This window comes from Hetaerina americana, unplaced genomic scaffold, assembly GCF_022747635.1.
Source record: "Hetaerina americana unplaced genomic scaffold, ioHetAmer1.1.p SCAF_13, whole genome shotgun sequence".
NCBI lineage: Eukaryota > Metazoa > Arthropoda > Insecta > Odonata > Calopterygidae > Hetaerina > Hetaerina americana.
The window spans coordinates 5,256,137-5,278,833 of record NW_027286403.1 but is presented as its reverse complement, the minus strand read 5'-3'; the positions used below and the strand labels follow the sequence as shown (position 1 = coordinate 5,278,833).

General features: G+C 38.0%; 1 protein-coding gene across 1 annotated transcript; it reads right to left on the bottom strand.

Annotated features, from left to right (window-relative positions):
* Positions 1 to 275: 275 nt before the first annotated feature.
* Positions 276 to 5,509, bottom strand: LOC139686124 (dopamine beta-hydroxylase-like). Its single transcript, XM_071583308.1, has 3 exons — positions 5,338 to 5,509; positions 5,158 to 5,262; positions 276 to 445 (listed from the first exon to the last, which is right to left on the bottom strand). Exons 1-3 carry the CDS (start codon positions 5,507 to 5,509, stop codon positions 276 to 278), a joined length of 447 nt encoding a protein of 148 aa, XP_071439409.1.
* Between the last annotated feature and the right edge of the window lie 17,188 nt (positions 5,510 to 22,697).

Here is a 22,697-nt window from a genome sequence, read left to right as displayed (position 1 = left end):
TCCTCGTGACCACTTAATAAGCCAACCGTACTACTCTGCTAGACTCTCGTCTGGATTATTCAGGAGTTCGGATTACCCAGGTCAAAATTAGCAAGGGTAAGCATTATATTTTTTATATTATTTTTTAAATAAAATACTACATTACACATATTCTCCTTTTGCAAATGATTATAAATTTGATAATGCAATGAAAAATAGCAATGAAAAACATTCATACAACATAAATAGTTGGCATTTTTGTCCAATTTCAATCCGGCAGACTAAATCAAATGGATTCATACCTCATCTTTTTCAAATGTGCACCAGCCTCTCACAACAAAGTCAGTTTTCATTGGGGGCAATACCATATAAGGATGTGTTCGATGACCAACAAGAATTGAACCAGCATCTGTGTATCCTTTCCTGTCTGTGTAGAGCACATCTAAACCTGAGCGGTCTGTTACAGCTGAAAATAATCAACTTACATTATGAGAGCTATAATAATAATACTTCATTAGTTCTGTTATTTTTCACAGTTCAAAAATATGGGACAAGTCAGAAAGAACATAATCACATTGAAATATTACGGAAAACAGAAGAATATACATATACTACCTTGATCAAAAATTTCCCGGAATTTATTCAGAAAATTAAAAATACAAGTTTATTCATCTAAATCTATATTGTCCCCTTCAAAGTAATCCCCATCGACTGCAACACACTTATGCCAGCGCTTGATCCAATCCTCGAAACATTTTTTATATTCGGTTTTCGGTATGTCCATCAGTGCTTCCTGAGATTTTTCCATTACTTCCTCTCGGCTGCTAAAACGCGTTCCCCGTAATGGTTTTTTAACTCGATTGAACAGAAAGAAGTCACAGGGAGCCAAATCAGGTGAATTCGGTGGCTGTTGGATGGTATTTGTTGCATTTTTCGTCAAAAAATTACGAATAATGATAGCACTGTGCGACGGTGCGTTATCATGGTGCAAAATCCACGAGTTTTCTGCCCACATTTCTGGTCTCTTTCGGCGAATTGCTTCACGCAAACGTCTCATAACGCCCAAATAATACTCTTTGTTTACTGTCTGGCCTTCTGGCAAAAATTCATGATGCACTACACCGTTGTAATCCATGAAAACCGTCAGCATTGCCTTCTTTTTTGACTGAAAACGACGTGGTTTTTTTGGTCTCGGCTCATTTGGTGAACGCCATTCACTTGCCTGATGTCTGGATTGCGTGTCGTACGCATAAACCCACGTCTCGTCTCCAGTAATGATCCTTTTGATGAATGTGGGATCGGATTCAGCCTCGCAAATCATGTCTTTTGCGACGTCAACACGGTCTCTTTTTTGCATGAAATTGAGGTCTTTTGGCACCAACTTTGCTGCTACACGACGGAAACCCAAATCATTAACCACAATGTCTTGGGCGGATCCATAGGCAATGTTCAAGTCCTCCGCTATTTCTCTGATGGTTAATTTGCGGTTATTGACCAACATTTCTTTTACTTTATCAATTTTTTCACCGACTTTCGATGTCGATGGTCTGCCACTGCGTTCATCATCTTCGATTGACTCACGACCACTTCTGAACCGCTCGTGCCACTGGTAAACGACCGTTTTTTTTAGAGAATCGTTTTAAAGGTAGTATGAGTCATTTTAAAGCTATTCTGCTATCTTTCAAAAATTCAACTGTACTGAAGTAATTTCAGTAGTAAAGAAGATTTTTAATTAGCTTTAAATATACTAAGAGTCACTTTATATATATTTGGGAAGATAATTATACAAAATAATCCTAAGTATAAAGGTCCCATGAAACAAAATGCTATTGCAAACCAAGATAAAAAATTCCAATTTTGGTTTGATTGTTTTATCAATTAAGTCTATGCTCATTCTGTATCTTCTGAGTGATTTATAATCCATATTCCGAGCCAAAAAAGAATTCAAAATTCATATCACGTAGTCAACAATAACAAGTAGACAAATGTTGGAATGGAAGTAGCATAGACCTTTATGACAAAAGTATGCAATCCAATTTTGAAATTGTAAATATTTTACTTGGGAAAGTTGACCAGGTCAAACTAAAAAAAGGTACAAGCAAGAGTTAGCAATGACAAAAGACCAATGAAAGAGGATTACATCTCAAAGAAATGAATATTTTCCTAACTACTTAAAAAGTATAAGTAATTGTGTGGTCATATTTAGTTAATTTTAGAGTAACCTAAATTAAAAATAAAGGCATAACATGAAAAAGCATGAGGCCCGCCAAATTTAATTTGTTCGTTAAATAGCAAATGCAGTGCATCTCCTGCTCCTCCCTCTTTTAGGGCCTCTACTTAAATCTGCATTCCTTCAGCACTTAAGAATGGCAATCACAGAGACCATAATCAAAGAAATTATGAGCATATGATATTGTATGGGTGGTCCACAATTGGGTTAAAACTGAATCTCTAAAATATCTGAAAATATTGTAATATGAAATTTTGAGGGAGAAACCATGCATGCATGCACGTATTTCAGGGTAGGGATTCTTTAAAAGCAACAAAACTTTTACCTACCTTCTTATGACGAAATGCAAGATATTAAATATGTGCCATAAGTGCTTTCTCCTTATTGATTGTAGTTGATAGTTAACGTTTGAGGCTAATATAAGGGAAACCTTTGTTACAAATTCGATATATCCATCCTTTTACTGCTGAAGCTAATGGTGAAGTAAGTAACCATTAAGAGGACGCAATTTTCATTGGTATTTAATATATTACAGATATCTTGATAGCTGTTATTAAATGCACATGTAATTTGGATTCTCTGATTATGTTTAGGCTCCACCAGTGGTGGGAAAAAGTTGGGAGTGCTCTGATGGATGGAAGAAAATGCTTGAGTAAATGGAAGATGCATTGTGATGAGATGCAACACTGCATCCTCAGCATGCAGACTTGGACGCACCCCAGTGCATCCTCCACATTGAACTAGGTAGTGGAAATGAAGGAAGTTTTTGTGATTAATAGAAGTTCTAGAGGGGCTTCTGATGCTAATTTCTAAGCATTTTTAGCATTGGACACATGCTTCTAGTCTAATGTTGGTGAATTATTCACTTTTTCAATGAAAGAATTCCTAGAGAGGGGACAGAGAGACTGAAAGAGTGCTATTAATAGCATGAAAAGAGTAAGGCTGTATAGGGAGTGGTGAATTTAGAGAATTAATTGGCTTTTTCTAGCCAAAGCAGTTCGGAAGTTCTGAATGTGCTAATATGTGCCATATCATGATAGGAGGGTAAGTTGTGTGATTTCCAGGGTTGAAGGAGGGGTATAAGTTACAGATGGGGTGTAAATGATTTATTTGATCAGGAATTTGGTGTGGGATTGAAGGTTGAAAGTGATATATAGTAGAACAATGGATGAGGGAGGGAGGAGAGTGAATATATTTCAGCAAATATTTTGTAGTGGGGTAAAGGAGATAGAGAGAGAGGAGCATCCTAGACATAGGTGAAGAGATTTTCAGATTTATTACCTCAGAGACTTGTAGTCCATTTGAAACGTAAACAAAGGCACTAGGTTATATATTAGGGGTGGTTCTAATTTTATGAACACGGTATGGAAGTGCCCAAATCAGAAAAAGCTGGTCAAAATTGAAATTTAGAAATTTTTATTCAGTGGCCGAGTATATTTCAATAATATTCTCTGGTATATTAAACACAAGATAAGGTGGGTGTTACATGGAGCTCAAAATTTGGCCTAAAAATTTGTGTAAACTCCATAAGATGGCTAAAATAGTATGTAAACTTCCTCAAAAACTTCTTGTTTAAATTTGGCTACATTTGTTTCAATTTACAGAATTTCTCAATTATTAAATTGGCTTAAACTACATGCTAATTGTAAGTTAACATATTTGATTGTGATATAATTTCATAAATTATATTATTTGCCATAAAAAAAGAATGGTTAAAAATTTAAATTATTTTAGCTTGAAATTTTTAAATGAAATTGGCCAAAATCATTTTTATCTATCTAGTTGTCCAAGCTGTGTGATTTTTGGGTACTAGAACTTTGTGGGAAACCATAGGTGGCACAGCCCCCATACCCTGCTAATGCTTGACTTTCACTCACTATTGTGTGAGGTATGAGGTGGGCATTACCTTCAACTTTCAAAACCAGTTTTCGAGTTGATTCCTGTGATAATTCAGGGAAGATAGCATCACAGAAGAGAAGAATCTTGTAGGAAGTTAAACAATGGTGATTTTTGTTCACAATTATTTAAGCAGACAGAGAACATGTGGGATGCTAATTTGCAGGAAAGCTGCGTGCTTCCTTCTTTATTTCCACTTCTTCCATGACTTCTGCCATAATCAACATTAACTGAGTGAATCTGGATATTATCAATATCCCCCAACTGAGTGTTGGGGTGTATTCATAATATCCATTTATAATATTTGAGCAAAAACAAATTATTTGAAGTTACTTAATCCTTTTATGGTGAAAAAAATCAGTGCATACTTGTCACTTAGTCAAATTCATCTTGCTATTTTTTTCTCTGCAATTTTCTCCGCAAAGGATATTTAAATCAATGCTGGAATCCTTTGACAAACATCAATGGTAAATAAATGGAAATTCAATGCACAGCAATTGAAAGAGAGTCAATTTTGAACGAAGGTTCAAAGTTGCATCATCAGGAACCTATAATGGGCATGAAAGCTTGGACGAAAGCATCCCTAATGACAATGCAACAACACTCAAAAACCTTGTATATCAATAGAATTATAGACCATGACAAGTCATCAACATGGCTGCTGATTGCCTGTAAAGAAAAGGCCTTCTTAAGCTTGCCTTATAATAATCACTCAATTCGCTCGAATTGGGAGCTTTTTCCATCATTTGCAGTGCATAAATTAATGCTGTGGAGTATATTCAATTTATTCAATTTGATGTTTCTAGATGGAGGAAAAACCCTCTTTTGATTTGATATTTCTTGTAACTTGAAAAATGGATGAGTTATTTTTAGAAATGTAAACAAAATTTTAAAAGTAATTTTCTCATGATATTTCTGGTGATTTTCTCCATTTTAATATGCTGCATGTTAGGGAGCAGTGCGAGTGTTGTGCTAGATGACTATCATGCTTAATAAGGAGTCATTGCTGCTAAATAGTTCTCTACTCTTTCTAGGGATCATTATCCACTTACCAGGATGGCCAGGTGGATGATCATATTGCATTTGCATTAAGAAATAAGTGGTTTCTCTATGTTTTCCACCAATGGGTATTCCTCGTTTCTCAGGAAATATGGTACCTATAAGAAAAATATATCTTTAATTATTTTAACCACTCAAAAATACAAATAAAAAATGAAGATATGATGCATTACCTTCTGAACCTGGAGCCCATAGAAAACTAACAAGAGATTTGCAATGATTCCAAGCTTTATTCATATCACCCATGTAGCAATGGCCTCCTTTGTTTACAGCTTTCTCCATGTCAGATGTGTCTTCAGGATCCGCTCGACACTCATATAATATCATTCGTCTGATATAATTCATGTTTTGAAACTTTGGCTCGAACTGAAACAAACAAATGCATATGTTTAAATATTTGTTCATTGTTATCATGCAATCAATAAAGTATCAACAAGTTGGCTGAAGATCTTGCTGATAAATGTAATAGAGCACTTTGCATTTTAATCGGCCAACTCTTATGTGATTTTAGCTCACTTTCTCACAGAGCTTTCAGGCTATTAAAAATGCAGAATCTGATTTGCATTCATTGCTCTGTTTAATCAATAAGTATCTTTAACATAAAGCCTTTAGTATGGAACAATCAAATTGTTTTTTGATTTGGTTTTGCAAATTGAATAGTTGGAATCTTCAAATGAGATATGATGAAAATGTTTTCACAACAATATAGAGTGGAAAAATGTTCAAACTAAAACTATGTAATGTAAAAAATACTATTAATATATCTCTGATTGTATTAAATTATTTCACTCATAATTTAGAAATAGGTTTCATTTGTGTTCTTTTTCAATACAAATAAGTGACTAATAGCAAGCTAGAAAACTTTTGTGAAGGATCTATCTTCTTTTGGAAGTTTTCATCACATGGCTGTTTGCTGTCAATGTCCAGAAGAAGAACGAAGTCTTCACCAACTAAATACTGTTAAATTCCCCGGAATAGAAAATCTATGTTAATATTACATACCCCTATTATCCAATGCTTTCTATCCAATCTGGGGGTTCTGAATAATTGGCACCAGTTCATGTTGCTGGCCTCATCATCAAGTTTCACCTGTTTTAAGAGAGTTGGAAGAGAGTAGTAGATGAACGTATTCATATTAATAATAAATCCATCCAAGCATTAATAGATTTGCATTTTAGAAATTCTTTTTATGACATTGATTATAGTTCAAATAGTTTGATTTCAAAAGCCCAAAAACATTTACATCCTTGTAAACCTTATGTAAAATATTGCTGAAGTGCCAGCGTCTGATGATTATATATTAGGAAAAATCTAAATAAACATAATAATATCCATATTTTGCAGAAAAATTATACAAATGAATCACATAGTGCTAGGCTGTTCAATAATGAATGATCATGTCACTTTTGGATAAAATCCTTTACTTATGCTTCAGATTTTGATGGTCCCTCTCAAAGTTATTTTGATGAAAAGGACTTGTTCCAGTTTTGTTTCCAATCTTCGAAGTCATGTTGGAAGCCATTTATTGGTAGGCCCTTCAAAATTGCCATATACTTCACTACTGCCACGAAAGATGAAAAATACTTTGTACAGTGTTTCTTCCCACTAGAGAACAAAGTCTGGTGGACTGGATTGAGGATGGGGAATACATTTCACAAAATTTCTTGTGAGATATTCAGCAACAATATTTGCAATGTGTGGCCTTGGATTATTGTGGCATAGTAACCAGATTATTGCTTCGAAATGTTGCCTTTTGTGATTGCTATGGCCTTGTAGAATCTTCAATAGACTCCTATAATAGCACATTTCTTCAACTGTTTCATTTGCTGAAAAGACATTCTGGTACACCATTCCCTGGATAACAAAAAATGATGTGACCATAACTTTCCCAGCCAAAGTTCCCACCACTTTTTCTTTCTGGAATCACCACCATTTTGTTTGTGTTGGTGATTTCAGAGAATTCCACCCAAAGCTTTTTGAAGAAAGATCTGGTACTTTCCTGGCATATATTTGTGATTCACACTTCTTAGGATCTCCACAATGGGTTAAACCTGTTTTAGTGCCAATGCTTCAAGGTAGATGGATTATCTGCCCCTTGTAACATTGACAACCATGCAGGATTTAACCTGTAGCAGAGATTCTTGGCTTAATTCTATCAGGATCAAACTGATATAGCCAAGTACTGCAGTGAAAGCCTTAGAAAGAAACTCCTCTTCTTCTCAACTGTGAATAAACCTGATTGCAAATATCCAGTTGTTTAACAATGAGCAGTCTCCACTCGAACACTTCTCATGTGCAGTTTTTCTGTTGCCAACATGTGGGTGGCACCCAATGGAAATTTTCAGTATCTACGGTGGGGTTCTTAATGTTATTCAATAACCTTCTCTCACAATAGCAGCAGTGGTGTTAACATTTACTTGCATTAGAGAAGTGACTATATCTCTTGATCCATCTTCCTTTGGTGTATATTGTGTCCACTTTTTAAACATTACAGACCATCCTCTAGCTGTACCATAGAGAAGCATCATGAAGCATGGTACAGGCGTCAACTGATGATTTGTTTGGAAGAAAGCAAAACTTCAATATGACCTATTGCTGATTGCCAGTTACCTCCATTTTTGTGGCAGGGAAGTTGAACATGTTTCAAATTATAACGAATGCCACCGATGCAATACTGAAGTCAAATCAATGAAACCAATATTAAATTTATATCAGTAAATTTTACAATGAAAAAGATTATGATCACTCCTTATTGAATGCCTGCCATAAATAAATATTAGAAGGTATCTTGTGGATGTTGCACTTGATTATATCATATCATTGAATATTATGTTTGATAATCACATCAAAACCAAAGAATTTATGATAATTCTCTTCTATCATTTGAAATGCTCAATAAGTAATTGCGAATTTGTTGCTGATTGCCATGAAATTCATTCTCCATCGGCTGATGTCTGAGAATCAGAAGCCACATGTACCATACCCTGGATTTCCTTGCACATCAGCAACATTGACAGGAGAAACTTCACCATTCAGTGGCTCTAGGTCACAGAGGGTGAAATTTTTTGGTTATGTTCATCACTGGTGATACATGTCACCATTGTCATTGAATATGACACTTGAGAGTATGTCAATACAATGGGGCTCCCCTCATATCCAAGTTATGGGTTACCAAAATCTAATATTCTGTTTTGTTGGATATTATCTTTTTGAAAATACATGGGTATAAAACATTACCCAATTGACAATCATTACTACTGTATTAGAAAACTATTTACTCCAGGAAAAATGCAGAATTTGTGTGCATAAGCATTGATTCAAATTCATTTCCATATATTCCAACACTCAAATGGTGTGCAGATATTTATGCGTGCCATAGCAAGGGAGGGACAATCCGTTCTAAAAATGGTTCTCATGGGGATCAAAATTACCTGTGCTTGCAGGCAGAGGGTTATCAAGCTTTAAAAACTTTCTTTGCCTCATAATATTATGCAACCTATATCATCCTACCAAGAAGATAGACTTTAATTTAATGAATATTATTCAACAGAGAGACTGGGTAATATGGCATTACATTCCATTTACTCAACTTGTTCCCTTTTGGGATAGCCGCTGTCAAGAAAATTCTGATATTAGGTTATCGATGAAAGCTTACTCTCTCTCTCTCTCTCACCAATAATGGTTAAGTTACCTTTCTTTAGATGCTTTTTTCATCTCTATTGCATGTATACCCCCCTACATTTATGCATTTTTCCTGAAACTTTAAGTATTCCTCACCTTGAAAGTCTCTTTGACCACCATTATCCATTCCTTTCTTAATCTACCCTTCCCTTCCCTGCACACTCTTTACTCTTCCATCATGTACCTATTTAATTAATTAAATTTCATCCATTCTCTGCATAAGCAAATCAGCTCTGCACTCATCCTCCATTCTTGTCAATATCTAATCCCTTCATTTCTTGTTCTCTCAGGTAATCCTCATTCCTCCGACTCCTCTCTTGTCTACTTTCACCATAAACACTCCTCAAGAACCCTATATCCATGGAATGCAATCCAAATTCATGGGTGCTGACTCTATGGGGCTATTGGGGAAAATAGTCTCATTGATGTTACCATCAGAGAGCTGAGCCGCCAAAGCAATTGCACATGGTGTGCCTTCATATTTTGTACTTTTGAGATTAAGCGAGAAAGCTATAGTAGCAATTGGTTGCTCACTTGAGAGACCCACATGAGCCCTTAACTTTTGAGACCATGCTAGTTGAGAATAGGGAGGAAGGGGCTCTTTGCCCCATGCTTTGCTGGGGGAGATGAGCCTCAGCAGCTGGTGCATTGTAAGGAGGCTTTGCCCCTCTGGCCAGTGCTCGTGACATGGGGACTGGGGGGGGGGGGGTTGTAGAGCCCCTCTCAATTGGCTGTAGCTGATGAGTGCGAGGAGTAAGATCTGAGGATTAATTCTCCAAGACTGACTAACACACACATTATTTACTAGTTGAGAATTTTCCTGGGCATTAGTTTGGCTGATGTACTAGCAGAGATCTGAAAAGGATTTCCTTCATCCTGCTCTTCTGCTTGAAATGAAAGGCTTCTGTGAATCTGGCATGTAGTTCAAATTTATAACACGAACTCTTAACTCTTGTTTCTTTCTGTGCACACAACTCATATTCCAGCTACCAATGGTACATTTAAAACTGTCATTTTTGTCATCCTTTGTATGAACTATGCCACCCATATTTGATGTATGCTTTGATGGCCTGAGACTTGTGCTTAAATTGTATGAGCCATGAATGAAATGGTTTCCAAGATCACCAACATTTTCATTGCCCACCCACATGCTGCATTCGTGGCAAATGGCAATGACTCTGCATTTCAGCTTTGACGCATTTTTGTCGATATGTCATGCAAAATCAAAGACTAGTTCTAACTCAAGCTCACTTTCACTATTCTAAACAAGCAGGTATCCATTCTCAATGGACTACCCTGATAACCGACATATTGTTTTACTTGCCCCACCATGAGGAGATATGTATTATGTAGCATACGGACACATCTGGAAACTCATTTGATTTATTAAAGATTAGATTCAGACTTGAGAACCACTGACTGAAAGTGTAAAATGTAAATCATACTAATTATTATTTAAAGAAATATAATTTAATTCTCTGGTAATGGGCAGTACTAGGGATGATCATATTGGTAAGGTGATCATAATTCTCTGACAAGACTTGAATCTCCCTGCACAGAAATAACTGTATTTTCATATTTTCAATTTGGACTCAAGTGTGGAGTTTTTCTCACCAAAAGAAAACAGTTGTTACATCACTTTTTCAATATGTGCTCATATTTAATGCTGCTATTAAATATGAGTGATAGGAAAATGAATAGGTGAATACCATCTGGACATGTAGATGTTCTCAGTAATAAAAACTCAAAATTAATTGTTACTAAGTATTCATTATTCTTTTTTTCCCTTCTTGAAATAAAATTGTTGAACATATTGATCGCAAATATTATAAATCGTAAAATGAGAAAATGCATAGGAGGAGTGTTTTGATGGGGTGAGGAGGAGTGGCTTCCCAAAACGCTCCTCACCTAAGAAACTGTTAGCGCTAAGAAAATATTGTTGTCAAAACTCTGGAAGAGAAATTTAGTGCTTAAAAAAATGAGGAATTTGTGAAGACTGTAGAATTAAAATATTAATATGGAATCATTTGCCTTTTTTTGAAGAATTTTTCTGCAATCATTTCTGTTTTCACCTTTTCCTGGGTTCACATTTTTTAGTTTATACATATCTCTAGCAAGCCTAGGTGCTTATATGATGAGTGGAATTAAATTATTCAATCAGGAAGACCACATGGAAATCTTAGAGTAAACTCATAAGTTAATCATTTACCTGTCCGAGTCTCATTTCCCATGTTTTATACCGCTCCAATTTTGTTTTCTCTCGACTTATCTCAGGTTGCCAAAACTGAATCTCCAATGATCCATTGATTGTTCCAGTACCCTGTTTTCCAAATATAACTTGGTCTTTAGGAGTCTGAACAAATATTGTCCAATTCATCATTGCAGTATCCACCTAAAAACAAGTAGAATTTGTTTAAGTTACAGCATCACAATTAGGTTTATGTTTACAATTTGGCTTACAATTATAGAAAATGTGCTTACTTTTGTCATACATATACTATGCTTCCTTTGGTGCTCCCTCAAGAATATGATGGCTTTATGGGCCATTCAGATCAAAATACAGACTTTATATAAAATAGTGCGGGCTGTCAAAGACTTACAACCAATCTGACAAGTTGGCAATAAAATATTTTGACAAGATGCCAAACAAGGCGTACTCAGTAAGCTGCATAAGGTTCAAAAATGTCATTGAAAAATGGTTGTGTAGCAACCCAATGTCCTTGATAAGTATTTTGCCATATTGTTATATCATTTTATTGTTTAGTGACATCAACATGGATATCTCCAAGGCATGGACGAATGAAGGTTATGATTAGTATGATTTATCATCTTTCAGAAGCTATAAAATGCAAAAATGTGTTTCGGGCACTACACATAAATATCACTTTCATGTTTCAACAAGCAAAATATTTATTTGAGTTTAAGATTAGACCAAAAAATTTGTGTAGAAAATTTTAATAACAAGAGAAATGCAAGCTGTTAATTAAGTCCATATTAATGTAATATCAGCAAACTTGAGTATTCCTTGTTAACCATAGAGACAGAGGTAATTACTAAAAATGTCTGATCATAGTTGTACAGTAATCAGAATTAGAGTTCATGGGAATGGCGTAATGTTCGAAAAAAAATCATAATTTTATTTCAAGACAGTTTTAACTCATGGAGTCATTGTCATTTTGCAAAGCATATTGCTAATATCTCAAGAATATAGTATGTAGAAATAGAAACAATTTTGCTACCAGCTAACTAATAGCAAATTTGAGTGGTGATTATTGGTTTTCATAGGCCAAGGGGATAACTGTATGGGCACAGACACAAAGAGCAAGGAAAGCCAACAGACATTCACTTTTATGCATATGAATAGACTTTGAACAATGCAGATTATGTAGAAATTCAAACTAAGGCTGCAAAACTGGATATTTTTCTATTTTTCCATTTTGCTGTGTTTTGTGTGAATGGACTGTGGGGGACGGGAGACAAGGGTTGCTGGTTTTGTTAGATAATCACCAGCATTTTGTTGAATTTGGGAGAGGGTCCCAGGCATGTTTATGAACAATGTAAATAACACCACCTGGAGTGCACCATGCTAAAAGTTGCAATTATAAAATAACGAAAAAACCTGGATTTTACATTTTCCAATTTTTTTGAACAACTGATTTCATACATTTTTGAGGTACAATAATCTCTGAACAATAATAATTCTAATTTGACAGCCTGCACCAAGCCATGGCCCTTGGGTTGACAAAGTTATCAGGATCAGGTAAACAGGATATGAAAGGCACTACAAAGACATATTGAAAAATAAATTTGAAAATATTTATTTTAGATTTTGAAATAGGCTCGTTTGATGGAATGAATGGAGGTAGAACATTTGCTGCATTGAAAAAAGGTTTTTTAGAATAGGGTGTCTGATTGCATAAGGATGGGCCACGACATGTAGCAGAGTTCAGTTTGTGTCCAAGTAAATCCTACCTTAAATGATGGACTACTAAAAAATAACAATATCCATCTTGGAGCCAACTGTCCCCTGACAACCCTGATTAGGTTGATTGCTGCAACTATGGAATAGATTCCTTACCCCAAGGGGATAGTCTTCATCATCGTCACATGTTTTCCATGCCCGGGAAAAAATGAAAGAAAGATGGGTTGAGTTCCTCTGGCCCGTTTCCAGCATCCAGTTCTCAAGTTTATCTTCTTTTATCGTCCCATTGAAATAAACAGCATCCTGGAATGAAAATAAGGTGTAATGAAGGGCATTTGACTACTTTCCTAGAATTTAGACATATAGTAAGCTTTTTCACAGTTTTCATGGCTATTATATTATGAGCGGCCATTATTATTATATATTGCTGTTCTGTAGAGGGAGTAGAGTTTTTCCTGATATTTTTCTTGCTTAACTTGTTATGTTTTTTCTGTTAATTTATATCACCACTAAAGAATAAAAAAAAGAAATTCATAACATCTTAAGGAGTTGGATACCTTTCTTGTGCATCAATAATCTCTTTCAGGTGGTGTGGGATGCCTTTGGCTGAAGGGGAAGTGAAGAGAATTGGTGGGTGGAGTTCAATAATCACCTGACCAAATTGAGAGAGGATGCCTAGTTTGATTACCATACTGGTTGGATTCCCACAAAATTGCCAGACCCTTAACTTGACAACCAAGGCTCAAGTGATGAGTGCTTATGACTGCATGGGTTTGGAAACTGACTCATGAGAAAATTTTTTCAACAAAGATATTTAAAAGCCAAGGAATTTTGAACAAGTGTGTATCCAGAACTGAACAAGGGAAGACTTTTTTTTAAATATCTCTCCTCAGTTTCACATTATGCTTTCAACCAAAGGTCTCAAATTCAAACCATTGACAAAGGACTTAAAGGGAGACTGACAAAGTTGAGGAATTATCAAGGGATCATTCTTCTGATTGGCAGAGTGATTTTTAAACTCCGCCCTCTACTTCTTTTCACTCTCCCTCCATTCAAATGCCATTTCACTGCAAATAGCCTAGTTAAAGACTTTACAAGTATCCAACCCCATAAACTCTTATCTTATAAATGACAAAATACATACAAACACGCAAAAATATGTGTTAGTGTCTATTAGTGATATGTTGACATCTAGCCATTTAGGAAGGTAATTTGGGAGGACGAAACGGTAGAGGTGAAGGAAACAGTGGATGAAGCGTTGAGGTCGGATATGAAGGTTTTCAGGGATTCAGTCCCATGTGGCCAGAGAAGGAAATATCAGATTATTATCAGAAATTAATTACTCCACCCTCTACATTTTTTCATCCCTCTTCTCTCAAAACCTTCATCTTAATCCCACCCTTCCATCCTCCCGCTCCCATCTTTCCCCCACCAACTCTTCCCCTCTCAACTCTTACTCTCCCAAACCTCCTTTCCGCGCCTCCCCCTTCCATCCACCTTCCTTCTCTCGTTCATCCTTCTCCTCACGTCTTTTAACACGAACTTATTTTTCCGATATTACGACCAATTATTGAAACAATTGAAAGTGACGTATTAGCCAAAGTAAAAGACTTTGGAGTATAATCTAGATATGCTTACAGTTGGAGTGATTTGCATTTCAGCCGAGACGCATGTGCTCTAGTAAATTCGCCTGCGGCAGATTTGTTCTCGGGCCACGTATTCTATTTAAAACGCCGAATATATACCTAGCATATAAATCCTTAAGATCAGAAACTTATAAAAGTCTCAGATCGCAGCATTATGGATTCTTTATACTTTTAAACAGTCATTAGTGCCAAACATAAGGAAGCTTGGTACAAGTCTTCCAAAAGCATATGGCCATGCGCAGTTGACGAATTTGGATTATAACCCGATTGCTGCAAGGGGAAGGGTAATGGCTATGGCACACAGTTTACAATAAAACCAATCATGGTATTTTCCCTTGTTTTGGCCTCTTTTTGGCCAACTTGGAAATGTGCACAATTCTGCATTTAGCCGCGCCATAGCGAGCCGCGTCCCTTCCGACTTGTTCCCGTGCAGCGTGCCAATGGCCTGCGCCCCGGAGTGCCCTGCTACATGTCTCACGAGTGGACGTCTGATTATCATAATATAATTAGAAACTAATATCGTAATCATGCTCTTCTTGATTTGACACGAAACAGTATCTACTGACGTTGATTTTCAGTCGTTTAATACGAAGGTACTGCATATAGGTTAGCGTCCATAAAAAAGAATTATCAATTACTTACGGACAACAATATCATATACATTACAGAACTAAAGAAGTACGATTCCGAAGTACGAAGTACGCCGGGTTCCGCTATATTCAAGCGGAAGTAAGTATGGATAACGCGACAGAAAAAGGTGGCAGTGAGTTTAGAGGGTGATAGTGAAACGGAGATTGGGGAGACGGACTAACTGCGGCATGTGATGAGTTTTCTTTTTTAAATTTATATTTTTTTGTTTCTCAGCATGTGAAATTTTAGCCAGTGATACACTTAAGGATTTTACCTACCTATTGCATCCATACCTATGTTTTACCCTGCGGGCCGCGGGCCGACACAAAGGCATAAAACGCAGGGTGTTTGGGGAGAATTGCATGAGCTGGGTAGGTAATAAACTAAAAAGGTATTATTATTTTTAAATATATTAAGTGACACCTTAAGCCGGAGTCCCGTAGTATGTGGCTAAGGAATTCCGGCTCACATTAGGATATTAAGTTGAAAATTAATGGAATACCGTGAAGTTTGGGTTCCAAATTCGTCAGAAAATCATTATGAACGAGAAAAAGATATTTTTTTTGATTCGCTGACGCGAAAAATATTACGTTTTTCGGGTATAAAGTGCACTTGTGAATCATCGCACGAGGAACTTCAGGCGGCAACTCCGGACACGCAGAAGGAAGGGAAGGGCAAGTGGGCCGCAATAAGGGCTGGCCCGCGGCATTTTGATTTCTCCACAACACACGAATTCATTACTAGATTTGAAATTCTGTTTTGGCTTAAGTGCTTTCCATCCCTTCACCCTTCCCGCTCCCTCTCCTATCACACAGCTCACCGGCTCCCTTGACGATGTGCTCCGATCGCATCTGGAGTCAAATAAGATTTCATGAGAGGCGTGGGTGAATAAGGCCACAGTCCTCCGTATATGATCCCGAGAATACCCACTGCTGGTACCTCATTCTATAATTATTTCCTGATTATACTTAAATAAATGATATTCTAAATTCAAATTATGTATCTCTGACTTTTTCAATGAATTTTTGCCGTTCACATACTCATTTATGAGAATATGAGCATGTAGCATAACACCCCTCATTATACGTTTTCCTATGATTGTCCTCTTATGAGTGTTTATCAAGTCTCGTTAAAAATACGAGCAAAAATAATCTTATATTTGATGGGATTTAGCCAATCTAAGCATTTACTTTTGATGTAAATTCGTACCCGTGGTCGCTGAAAAAGTTGCAAAGGAAATTATGGGAACGGGTTAAATTCTGGGCTAAAATCAGCACGCAATCTTTGAAATAAAAGAGGAGACGGTTGAAAACATAAAATTGGCCAGCACTGGTGCCTATGCTAAGAGAATTATGAGGTCTGTCCCAAAAGTAGTATGACTTATTTTTTCCCGGATATACGGACGGACAGGCGGCGGTTTCTCTGGCTGGGCTCGAGGGAGGGTAGTTCGCTCCCAGTCTTTGCGGAGTGCGGATCGTTCGTTTGGGAAACCTCTATAACGTGATCTCGTTACGCTCCGTCATGAACCGGTTATTGGAACAGTGCTACGCCTTCAAATTTTGCGTGTAACTGGGCAAAATCGGGAAAGAGACTCATTATATGCTCAAGACAGCTTATGGTGATAATGCCATGGAAAGATTGGGCGTTTTTGAGTGGCACAAGCTGTTTCGGGAGGACAGAGAAGATTTTGAAGATGCTGAACGTTCAGGACACCCTTCGACCTCAAAAAGTGACGAGAATCTTGCAAGAGTGAAGGCTTTGTTGAACAAGGATCGCAGATCAAGTGTTCGAATAGATTCTGATGAACTTGGCATCCCTAAAAGTGATGTGCATCGACTTGCGATCGAAAACATGGGAATGAGAAACGTGTGTGCGAAGTTGGTGCAGCGAGTGCTCTCGGACGAACAAAAGGCCCATTCCCAACATAGAGCAGGGACGGTTGACCCTACGTGCAGTGCCCCTCCACCCCCAATCGCACCCCTCACACCTGTAGGTAGGCCACCCCTCAAGGTATGGGTTTCGATGTTAAAGAAATAGGTGTGTAGTTACTGGGGTCCTCCCTATTGCCTTTGTAGAGGGTGGTTATGTTGAGCTACCCTCAAATCGCGAGGCATAAAACCTTATATCGGCTTGTAAAACACGGTCTTCGAATTAGGCACGATGTCTTTCGCAAATTCGCTCAGTATTCTGATGAAGATTTCATCCGGACTTGGGACTTTATTTGGTTTTCTTCAGTGGAGTTATTTTTCTATTCCTTCCTGGGATAGTAGTATGTCGCTCATGACCTTTTCAGTTATTTGGGTATCTTATTTTTTTGCACCAGTATTTTTGATGAACAGGTTCTGATAGCAAACGTTCTGTAAGGATTTATGTAGGTTATTGGCCCTTTTGTTTTACGCTTTCTGTAGCATTTACACGTTTAATGTATGTACTAATGGACCTTTCCTTGCATTCTTCTACCATGAGACCAACATCCTTTTGGCTTACCTCTAAGTATTCGAACAAAAATTTTCTTATATATATACGTAAGGCTTTGCGCACAAACTTTTTTTTTCGTGTTCACTCGGATTCGAGCATGAGTTTACCTGATGGCTTCATTAGAGTTTCGCCCTTACTTTTTTTATATTGTTTTTAAAATTTGAGTTTATCTTTCGTTTCTTCCAAGGTAACTCTCTGACCACTCTATTGCATCATTGTGGATCACGTTGCAATTTGTGTGGAATAGATTTCTCCGTCCCTTCACTTACAAGATTGTAAAACCTTTCCAAGTGTATTGTGTCATCACTGTGAGTGTCCAACCTTAATGACCTTAGGTCGAGTTTTAATTTCTTCCGATGCCTATTGAAGTTCCCTTTGTTGAATAGAAATGATATACCTTACGCTTTTTCTTTATAACTGTCACGAACTTAGTTTTTATTTTCTCTAATTTAGTTTTGTGGTCACCAACGCCATCGATGATGTCCACGTTTGTAATAAGGGCAATCAGTTGCAAATATATCGTGAATGCCATTATCTTGTATAGGCGGGGGATCGAGATGGTGCGGGGGCTAACGTACTGGCTTCCCACCCTGAGGGCGCGGGTTCAAATCCCGGCGGTGTTGAATATTTTTCAGAGGTACTCTCGATCCCTACTTGAGGTGCTTTGTGGAGGGCACTTTGAGTGAGTACGCCGTCCGTCGGATGGGACGTTAAGCCGCGGACCCCTTGGCGCCTTTCGTAAAGAGTAGGCTAATGCCGACGCCGGGTTTCTCTCCACCCTTCATCCTTTCCTGTCCTTCCCCTATGGCGCAAATGACCTTAGCTGTCGGTCGCCTCCCCTCAAAACTACTACTCTTGTATAGGCGATTTAAATGTTTATTCGAACGAAATTTTGGACAATCAGTCTCAGTGGAGTATCAGAGGCTGTCGTCAGGAATCGATATTTTTTGTTGGTTTACTTAATCATATCTCTCCCAATTCATTGTGAGCAGGTAAAAGTCACCAGAGACTTCAAATATGCGTATTGTTGGTATGCTAGGTGACTAGTTTGGAAATATGGCCATAGAGTTTCAAGAGAACATTTGTGTTGGAGTTAGGTGGTCTGTGGAATGAGTACATTAATAAGCTTTTTTGATTATAATCCTTGACGCAACTCCAAACCGCGGAGTAAACCCTGTGACCAAACACTATCCCTAAAGTTGTCGTCGCATTCGTAGCAAGAACTACTGAGCTATGTGTTTACTGTGATAATTAATAATCTATCTAGCCAGCTAATTGCCTTAATATGACCCTAAAAATCTTTGGATCAACTACCAAATAAATATATTTTGAATCCTAACCAAACACAATCCAGCAACCTATTCTACATCAAGTGCCTCTTCATCTCTGTTTACTTACTTTCTCCCTTCATCCCGTCCAACATCCCTATCCTGTTCCTGCCCTTTCCTCGTTTGCCTAACATTCTCCCCTCTATTACAGTTTTTAACATACCACTGCCGATCAATATGGCCTTCATCCTTCTTTCTGCCTCCTTAGGATCTCTCCCAGCAAACTCCCCTCCTCGCCCACCATACGTAGTACTTCCTCATTTGTTTTCCTTTCGGTCCATTTCACCTTCTCCATTCTTCTCTACACCCACATTTCAAAAGCCTACAATCTACTTCTATCATCCTCCTTCAGTGATCATGTTCCCGCGCCGTTCATAACTACGCTACATATCAACATTTTCACAAGTCTTTTCTTTACATCCTTACTCAACGTCTTTGCCAATGCCAACTTCCTCACTCCTCCTTATGAAAGTCTCTTTACCTAGCGCAATTCTCCTTACGTCCCTACTACTTTGACCGTGTTGGTCCAAAACGCTTCATATGTACATAAACTGTTTTCCTGCTCTAGTTTTTGCCCTCCTATTTTAATGTTTAGCTTGGACTTTTTCTTTCTGGACATTTCATAAACTTTGTTTCATTTATATAGATTCTCATCTCATATCTATCGCACTGAAATTCCAATTCACTCAGCAATGCTTGCGATCCCTAGGCTGACTGACAAACTAGAGCGTGGTCATAATCAAACCTAGCTGGTTTTACGAATTCCTCTCCGAATTTCATTACTACCTCCAGTTCTTCCCATGCCTATTTGATCATTTACTCCTCATACGAGGTCTGTCCAATACATACGCGAACAGAGGCCATACAAACTTTATTTTGCAAAATTTAACCTGCATCGATTTTGTCCTTTTCAAAGAACTATCCATTTGTTACTTTGCACTCATTTCATTTTCTTTTCCACTGTTTAAAGCGCGCTTGTAAATTCTCGGCAGTTAGGCTTTTCAGTTTTCTCGTCGATTCTTGCTTTATTGTGTTCACATCTTCCCAGTAGTGTCCCCTCATCACATTTTTGCATTTTGGGAATAGGAAAAAGTCGCAGTGGGCGAAATCTGGCGAATAAGGAGGATGATCAAGGATGGTGATAGAATTTTTTGCTAGAAACTGGCGAACAATCAATGCTGAATGAGCAGGTGTATTGTCATGATGAAGGATCCATCCATCGCCTTGAGTCAAATTTGGTTGTACCCGTCGTATGCGATCTTTCAAACGCTTGAGAACTGTAAGGTAGGACTCAGGATTTACTGTTTGTCCTTTAGGAAGAAATTCATAATGAACAAACCCTTCGACATCAAAGAAAACCAGGAGCATGACTTTGATTTTCGATCAGCTTTTTCTTGATTTTTTGGTTTCATTTAATCGCTTGAAAACGGATGATTTCTTCAGAGCGTTATCACCGTAAACAGCTGTCAATATTTCAGTAATTTCTTAAAGGAGATAACTTCAGGCGTCACTTTGTGGAAACTATACATATTTGCAAAAGAAACACTTGGTTTTTCCACATAAAATGTAATCACGACCTAGGTTTCGACGCTCAGCGTCATCATCAGGTGAAATACAGGCCAAAATCTTTCTTTAGATAATAGAAGGAATGGGGAGGTGGGGGGTGGGTGTATGGATGTAAGAAAGGAAGAGGAGATGGTGGGGGAGGGAAAAGAGCGGGATTGGGGTATTACTGTGAAGGAGGAGTCAAGGTTAGGTCCTCTCTTCTCGGAGCCTCCGGGGGGGGGGGAAGGTTAAGGTAGCATGGTAGGGAAAGGGTTGCCTGGCGGGGGTCCGCCTTGGGGTTAGTAGAGATAGGACAATGAGTTTGGGAGTTTAAGGTTGAGGAGGGGTGACCGGGAGTTGCATAGCACGCCGTTCACTATATTACAGTTAGAATTTGGTCTTTCCAATATCTCCTTATGTTCCAAAATGTCCAACCGGGGGTCTTTTCTTTCGAAATGTAGAAACTCCACGCTAAAATCACTTTTATGGTCCTGGTCAATTAAATGCTTGGCAAATTGAGATTTTCCATTTCCGTTCTTCAGGCAGGCCTGGTACTCCACTCGTTCTCGGAACTTCCTTCCCGTCTGGCCTACGTAGACGGCAGAGCATTCACAAGTTAGCTTATACACTCCGCTCCTTTCAGATTTTGGGATTTCGTCTTTATTATTTGCAAGGATGTTACGCAAGTTGCGTCTATTGTAAAAGGCTGGCTTTATCCGTTTTTTGGTAACACTTTTGAGACCGAGAGAGACAACTGTTCTAGGAAGGGAAGCCTGCGCCACTTGGCTTCTGAGAAAACATTAAGATTGAAACCATATATTAACAGCGTGCTTAGTTTTTTTCCTTTTACTCTGGTATAACCGGTCAATTAATTGGGGCGTGTAACCATTGCTGTGCGCTATCTTTTTAATAATAGAAGTTCTTTCGCAATATTGCACGAAGACATGGGCACGTTTATTACTCTATTAATCATTGCATGAAAAGAAGACAGTTTTTGAGAAAAGTGGTGCCTGGATGTGGCATGGATTACTTGATCTGTGTAGCAGTTTTTTCTGTAGATTGCAAATTCCAATTTCTGATTGACTTTGGTTACTACTAAGTCTAGAAAATTAAGAGAGCCATTGCTCTCTTTTTCTAAAGTGAATTTATTGGATTTTTTGATTGAATTAATTAACATTAAGAAATCGTCAAGTTGTCTCTCTGATCCTGACCAAATACAAAAAACGCCGTCGACATAACTGAACCAGCGATAGACGTTATTCACTAAGGGGTTGTGGTGAGCAAAAAGGTCTCTTTCCACCTGACACATAAAGATATCGGCTAATAATGGAGATAGAGGTGACCCCATCGCTAGCCCTTCTGGTTGTTCATATATTATCCCATTGAATTTAAAATAATTTTGCGCAACGCATGTTTTTAGACCTGAGCACACTTCACTTATAATGGGGAACGGAACCGCCTTCTGTATGAGGAGGTCTTCTGCGAGCTGAACGGCTTCTTTGGCAGGAACACTGGGAAACAGATTCACCACGTCAAAGGAAACTAGGATGCATTTAGGAGGGAGGACCACTGAGGATAAACGGTTGGCTAAATCTGAGGAGCTGACTACCCCAAGTTTGGGGGAGAATTTGGAGTGCTGCCTAAAGATGTCATTGAGTTTCCTAGCTAGGAGATGGTTCGGGGCTGTAACGTTTGACACTACTGGCCTTATGGGCACATCAGGTTTATGCACTTAGGTTCTTCGGACTACCTAAAGTGCATAAACCTGAACCCCACCTCCCCATTCCTTCTAGTATATAAAGAAAGATTTTGGCCTGTATTTCACCTGATGATGACGCTGAGCGTCGAAACCTAGGTCGTGATTAAATTTTATGTGGAAAAACCAAGTGTTTCTTTTGCAAATCAGTAATTTCTTGATAACTTTTACCGCACTTCACCCAAAACTTAATGTTGATTCGTTGCTCCGACCGCTGCTCATCGTGGATGTTTTCCCGGCCATCAAGAAAATCCCTGCACCACTTCCGCCCATTTTTGATGTCCATACACTTCTCATCGTACACTTCCACTAAATGGCGATGAATTTATATCGGAGAAGCAGTCGTCAGTTGGCTTCGTGACGTGGCGGGAGAAAGGTACGACGCCGGTATTAAAAAGCTGCTAACAAGGATGCAAAAAGTGATTGATCATCAGGGCGACTATGTAGAAAAATAGCTAAATGATCGGTCTTTCCAACAATGTACACGAAGTTGAGAATAAATTCGATTTTTCATGAAAAAAATAGGAGACCTTACTTTCCGAATCGC

Bases quoted from the DNA above. Each gene is read 5' to 3' on its own strand.
- LOC139686124 (XM_071583308.1), bottom strand. From the start codon at position 5,509: ATGAATTATATCAGACGAATGATATTATATGAGTGTCGAGCGGATCCT. The intron at 5,263-5,337 runs GTAATGCATCAT...TTTTTCTTATAG, and splicing joins ATGGGCTCCAGGTTCAGAAG to GTACCATATTTCCTGAGAAA. The intron at 446-5,157 runs GTAAGTGGATAA...GATTATTTTCAG, and splicing joins TCATCCACCTGGCCATCCTG to CTGTAACAGACCGCTCAGGT.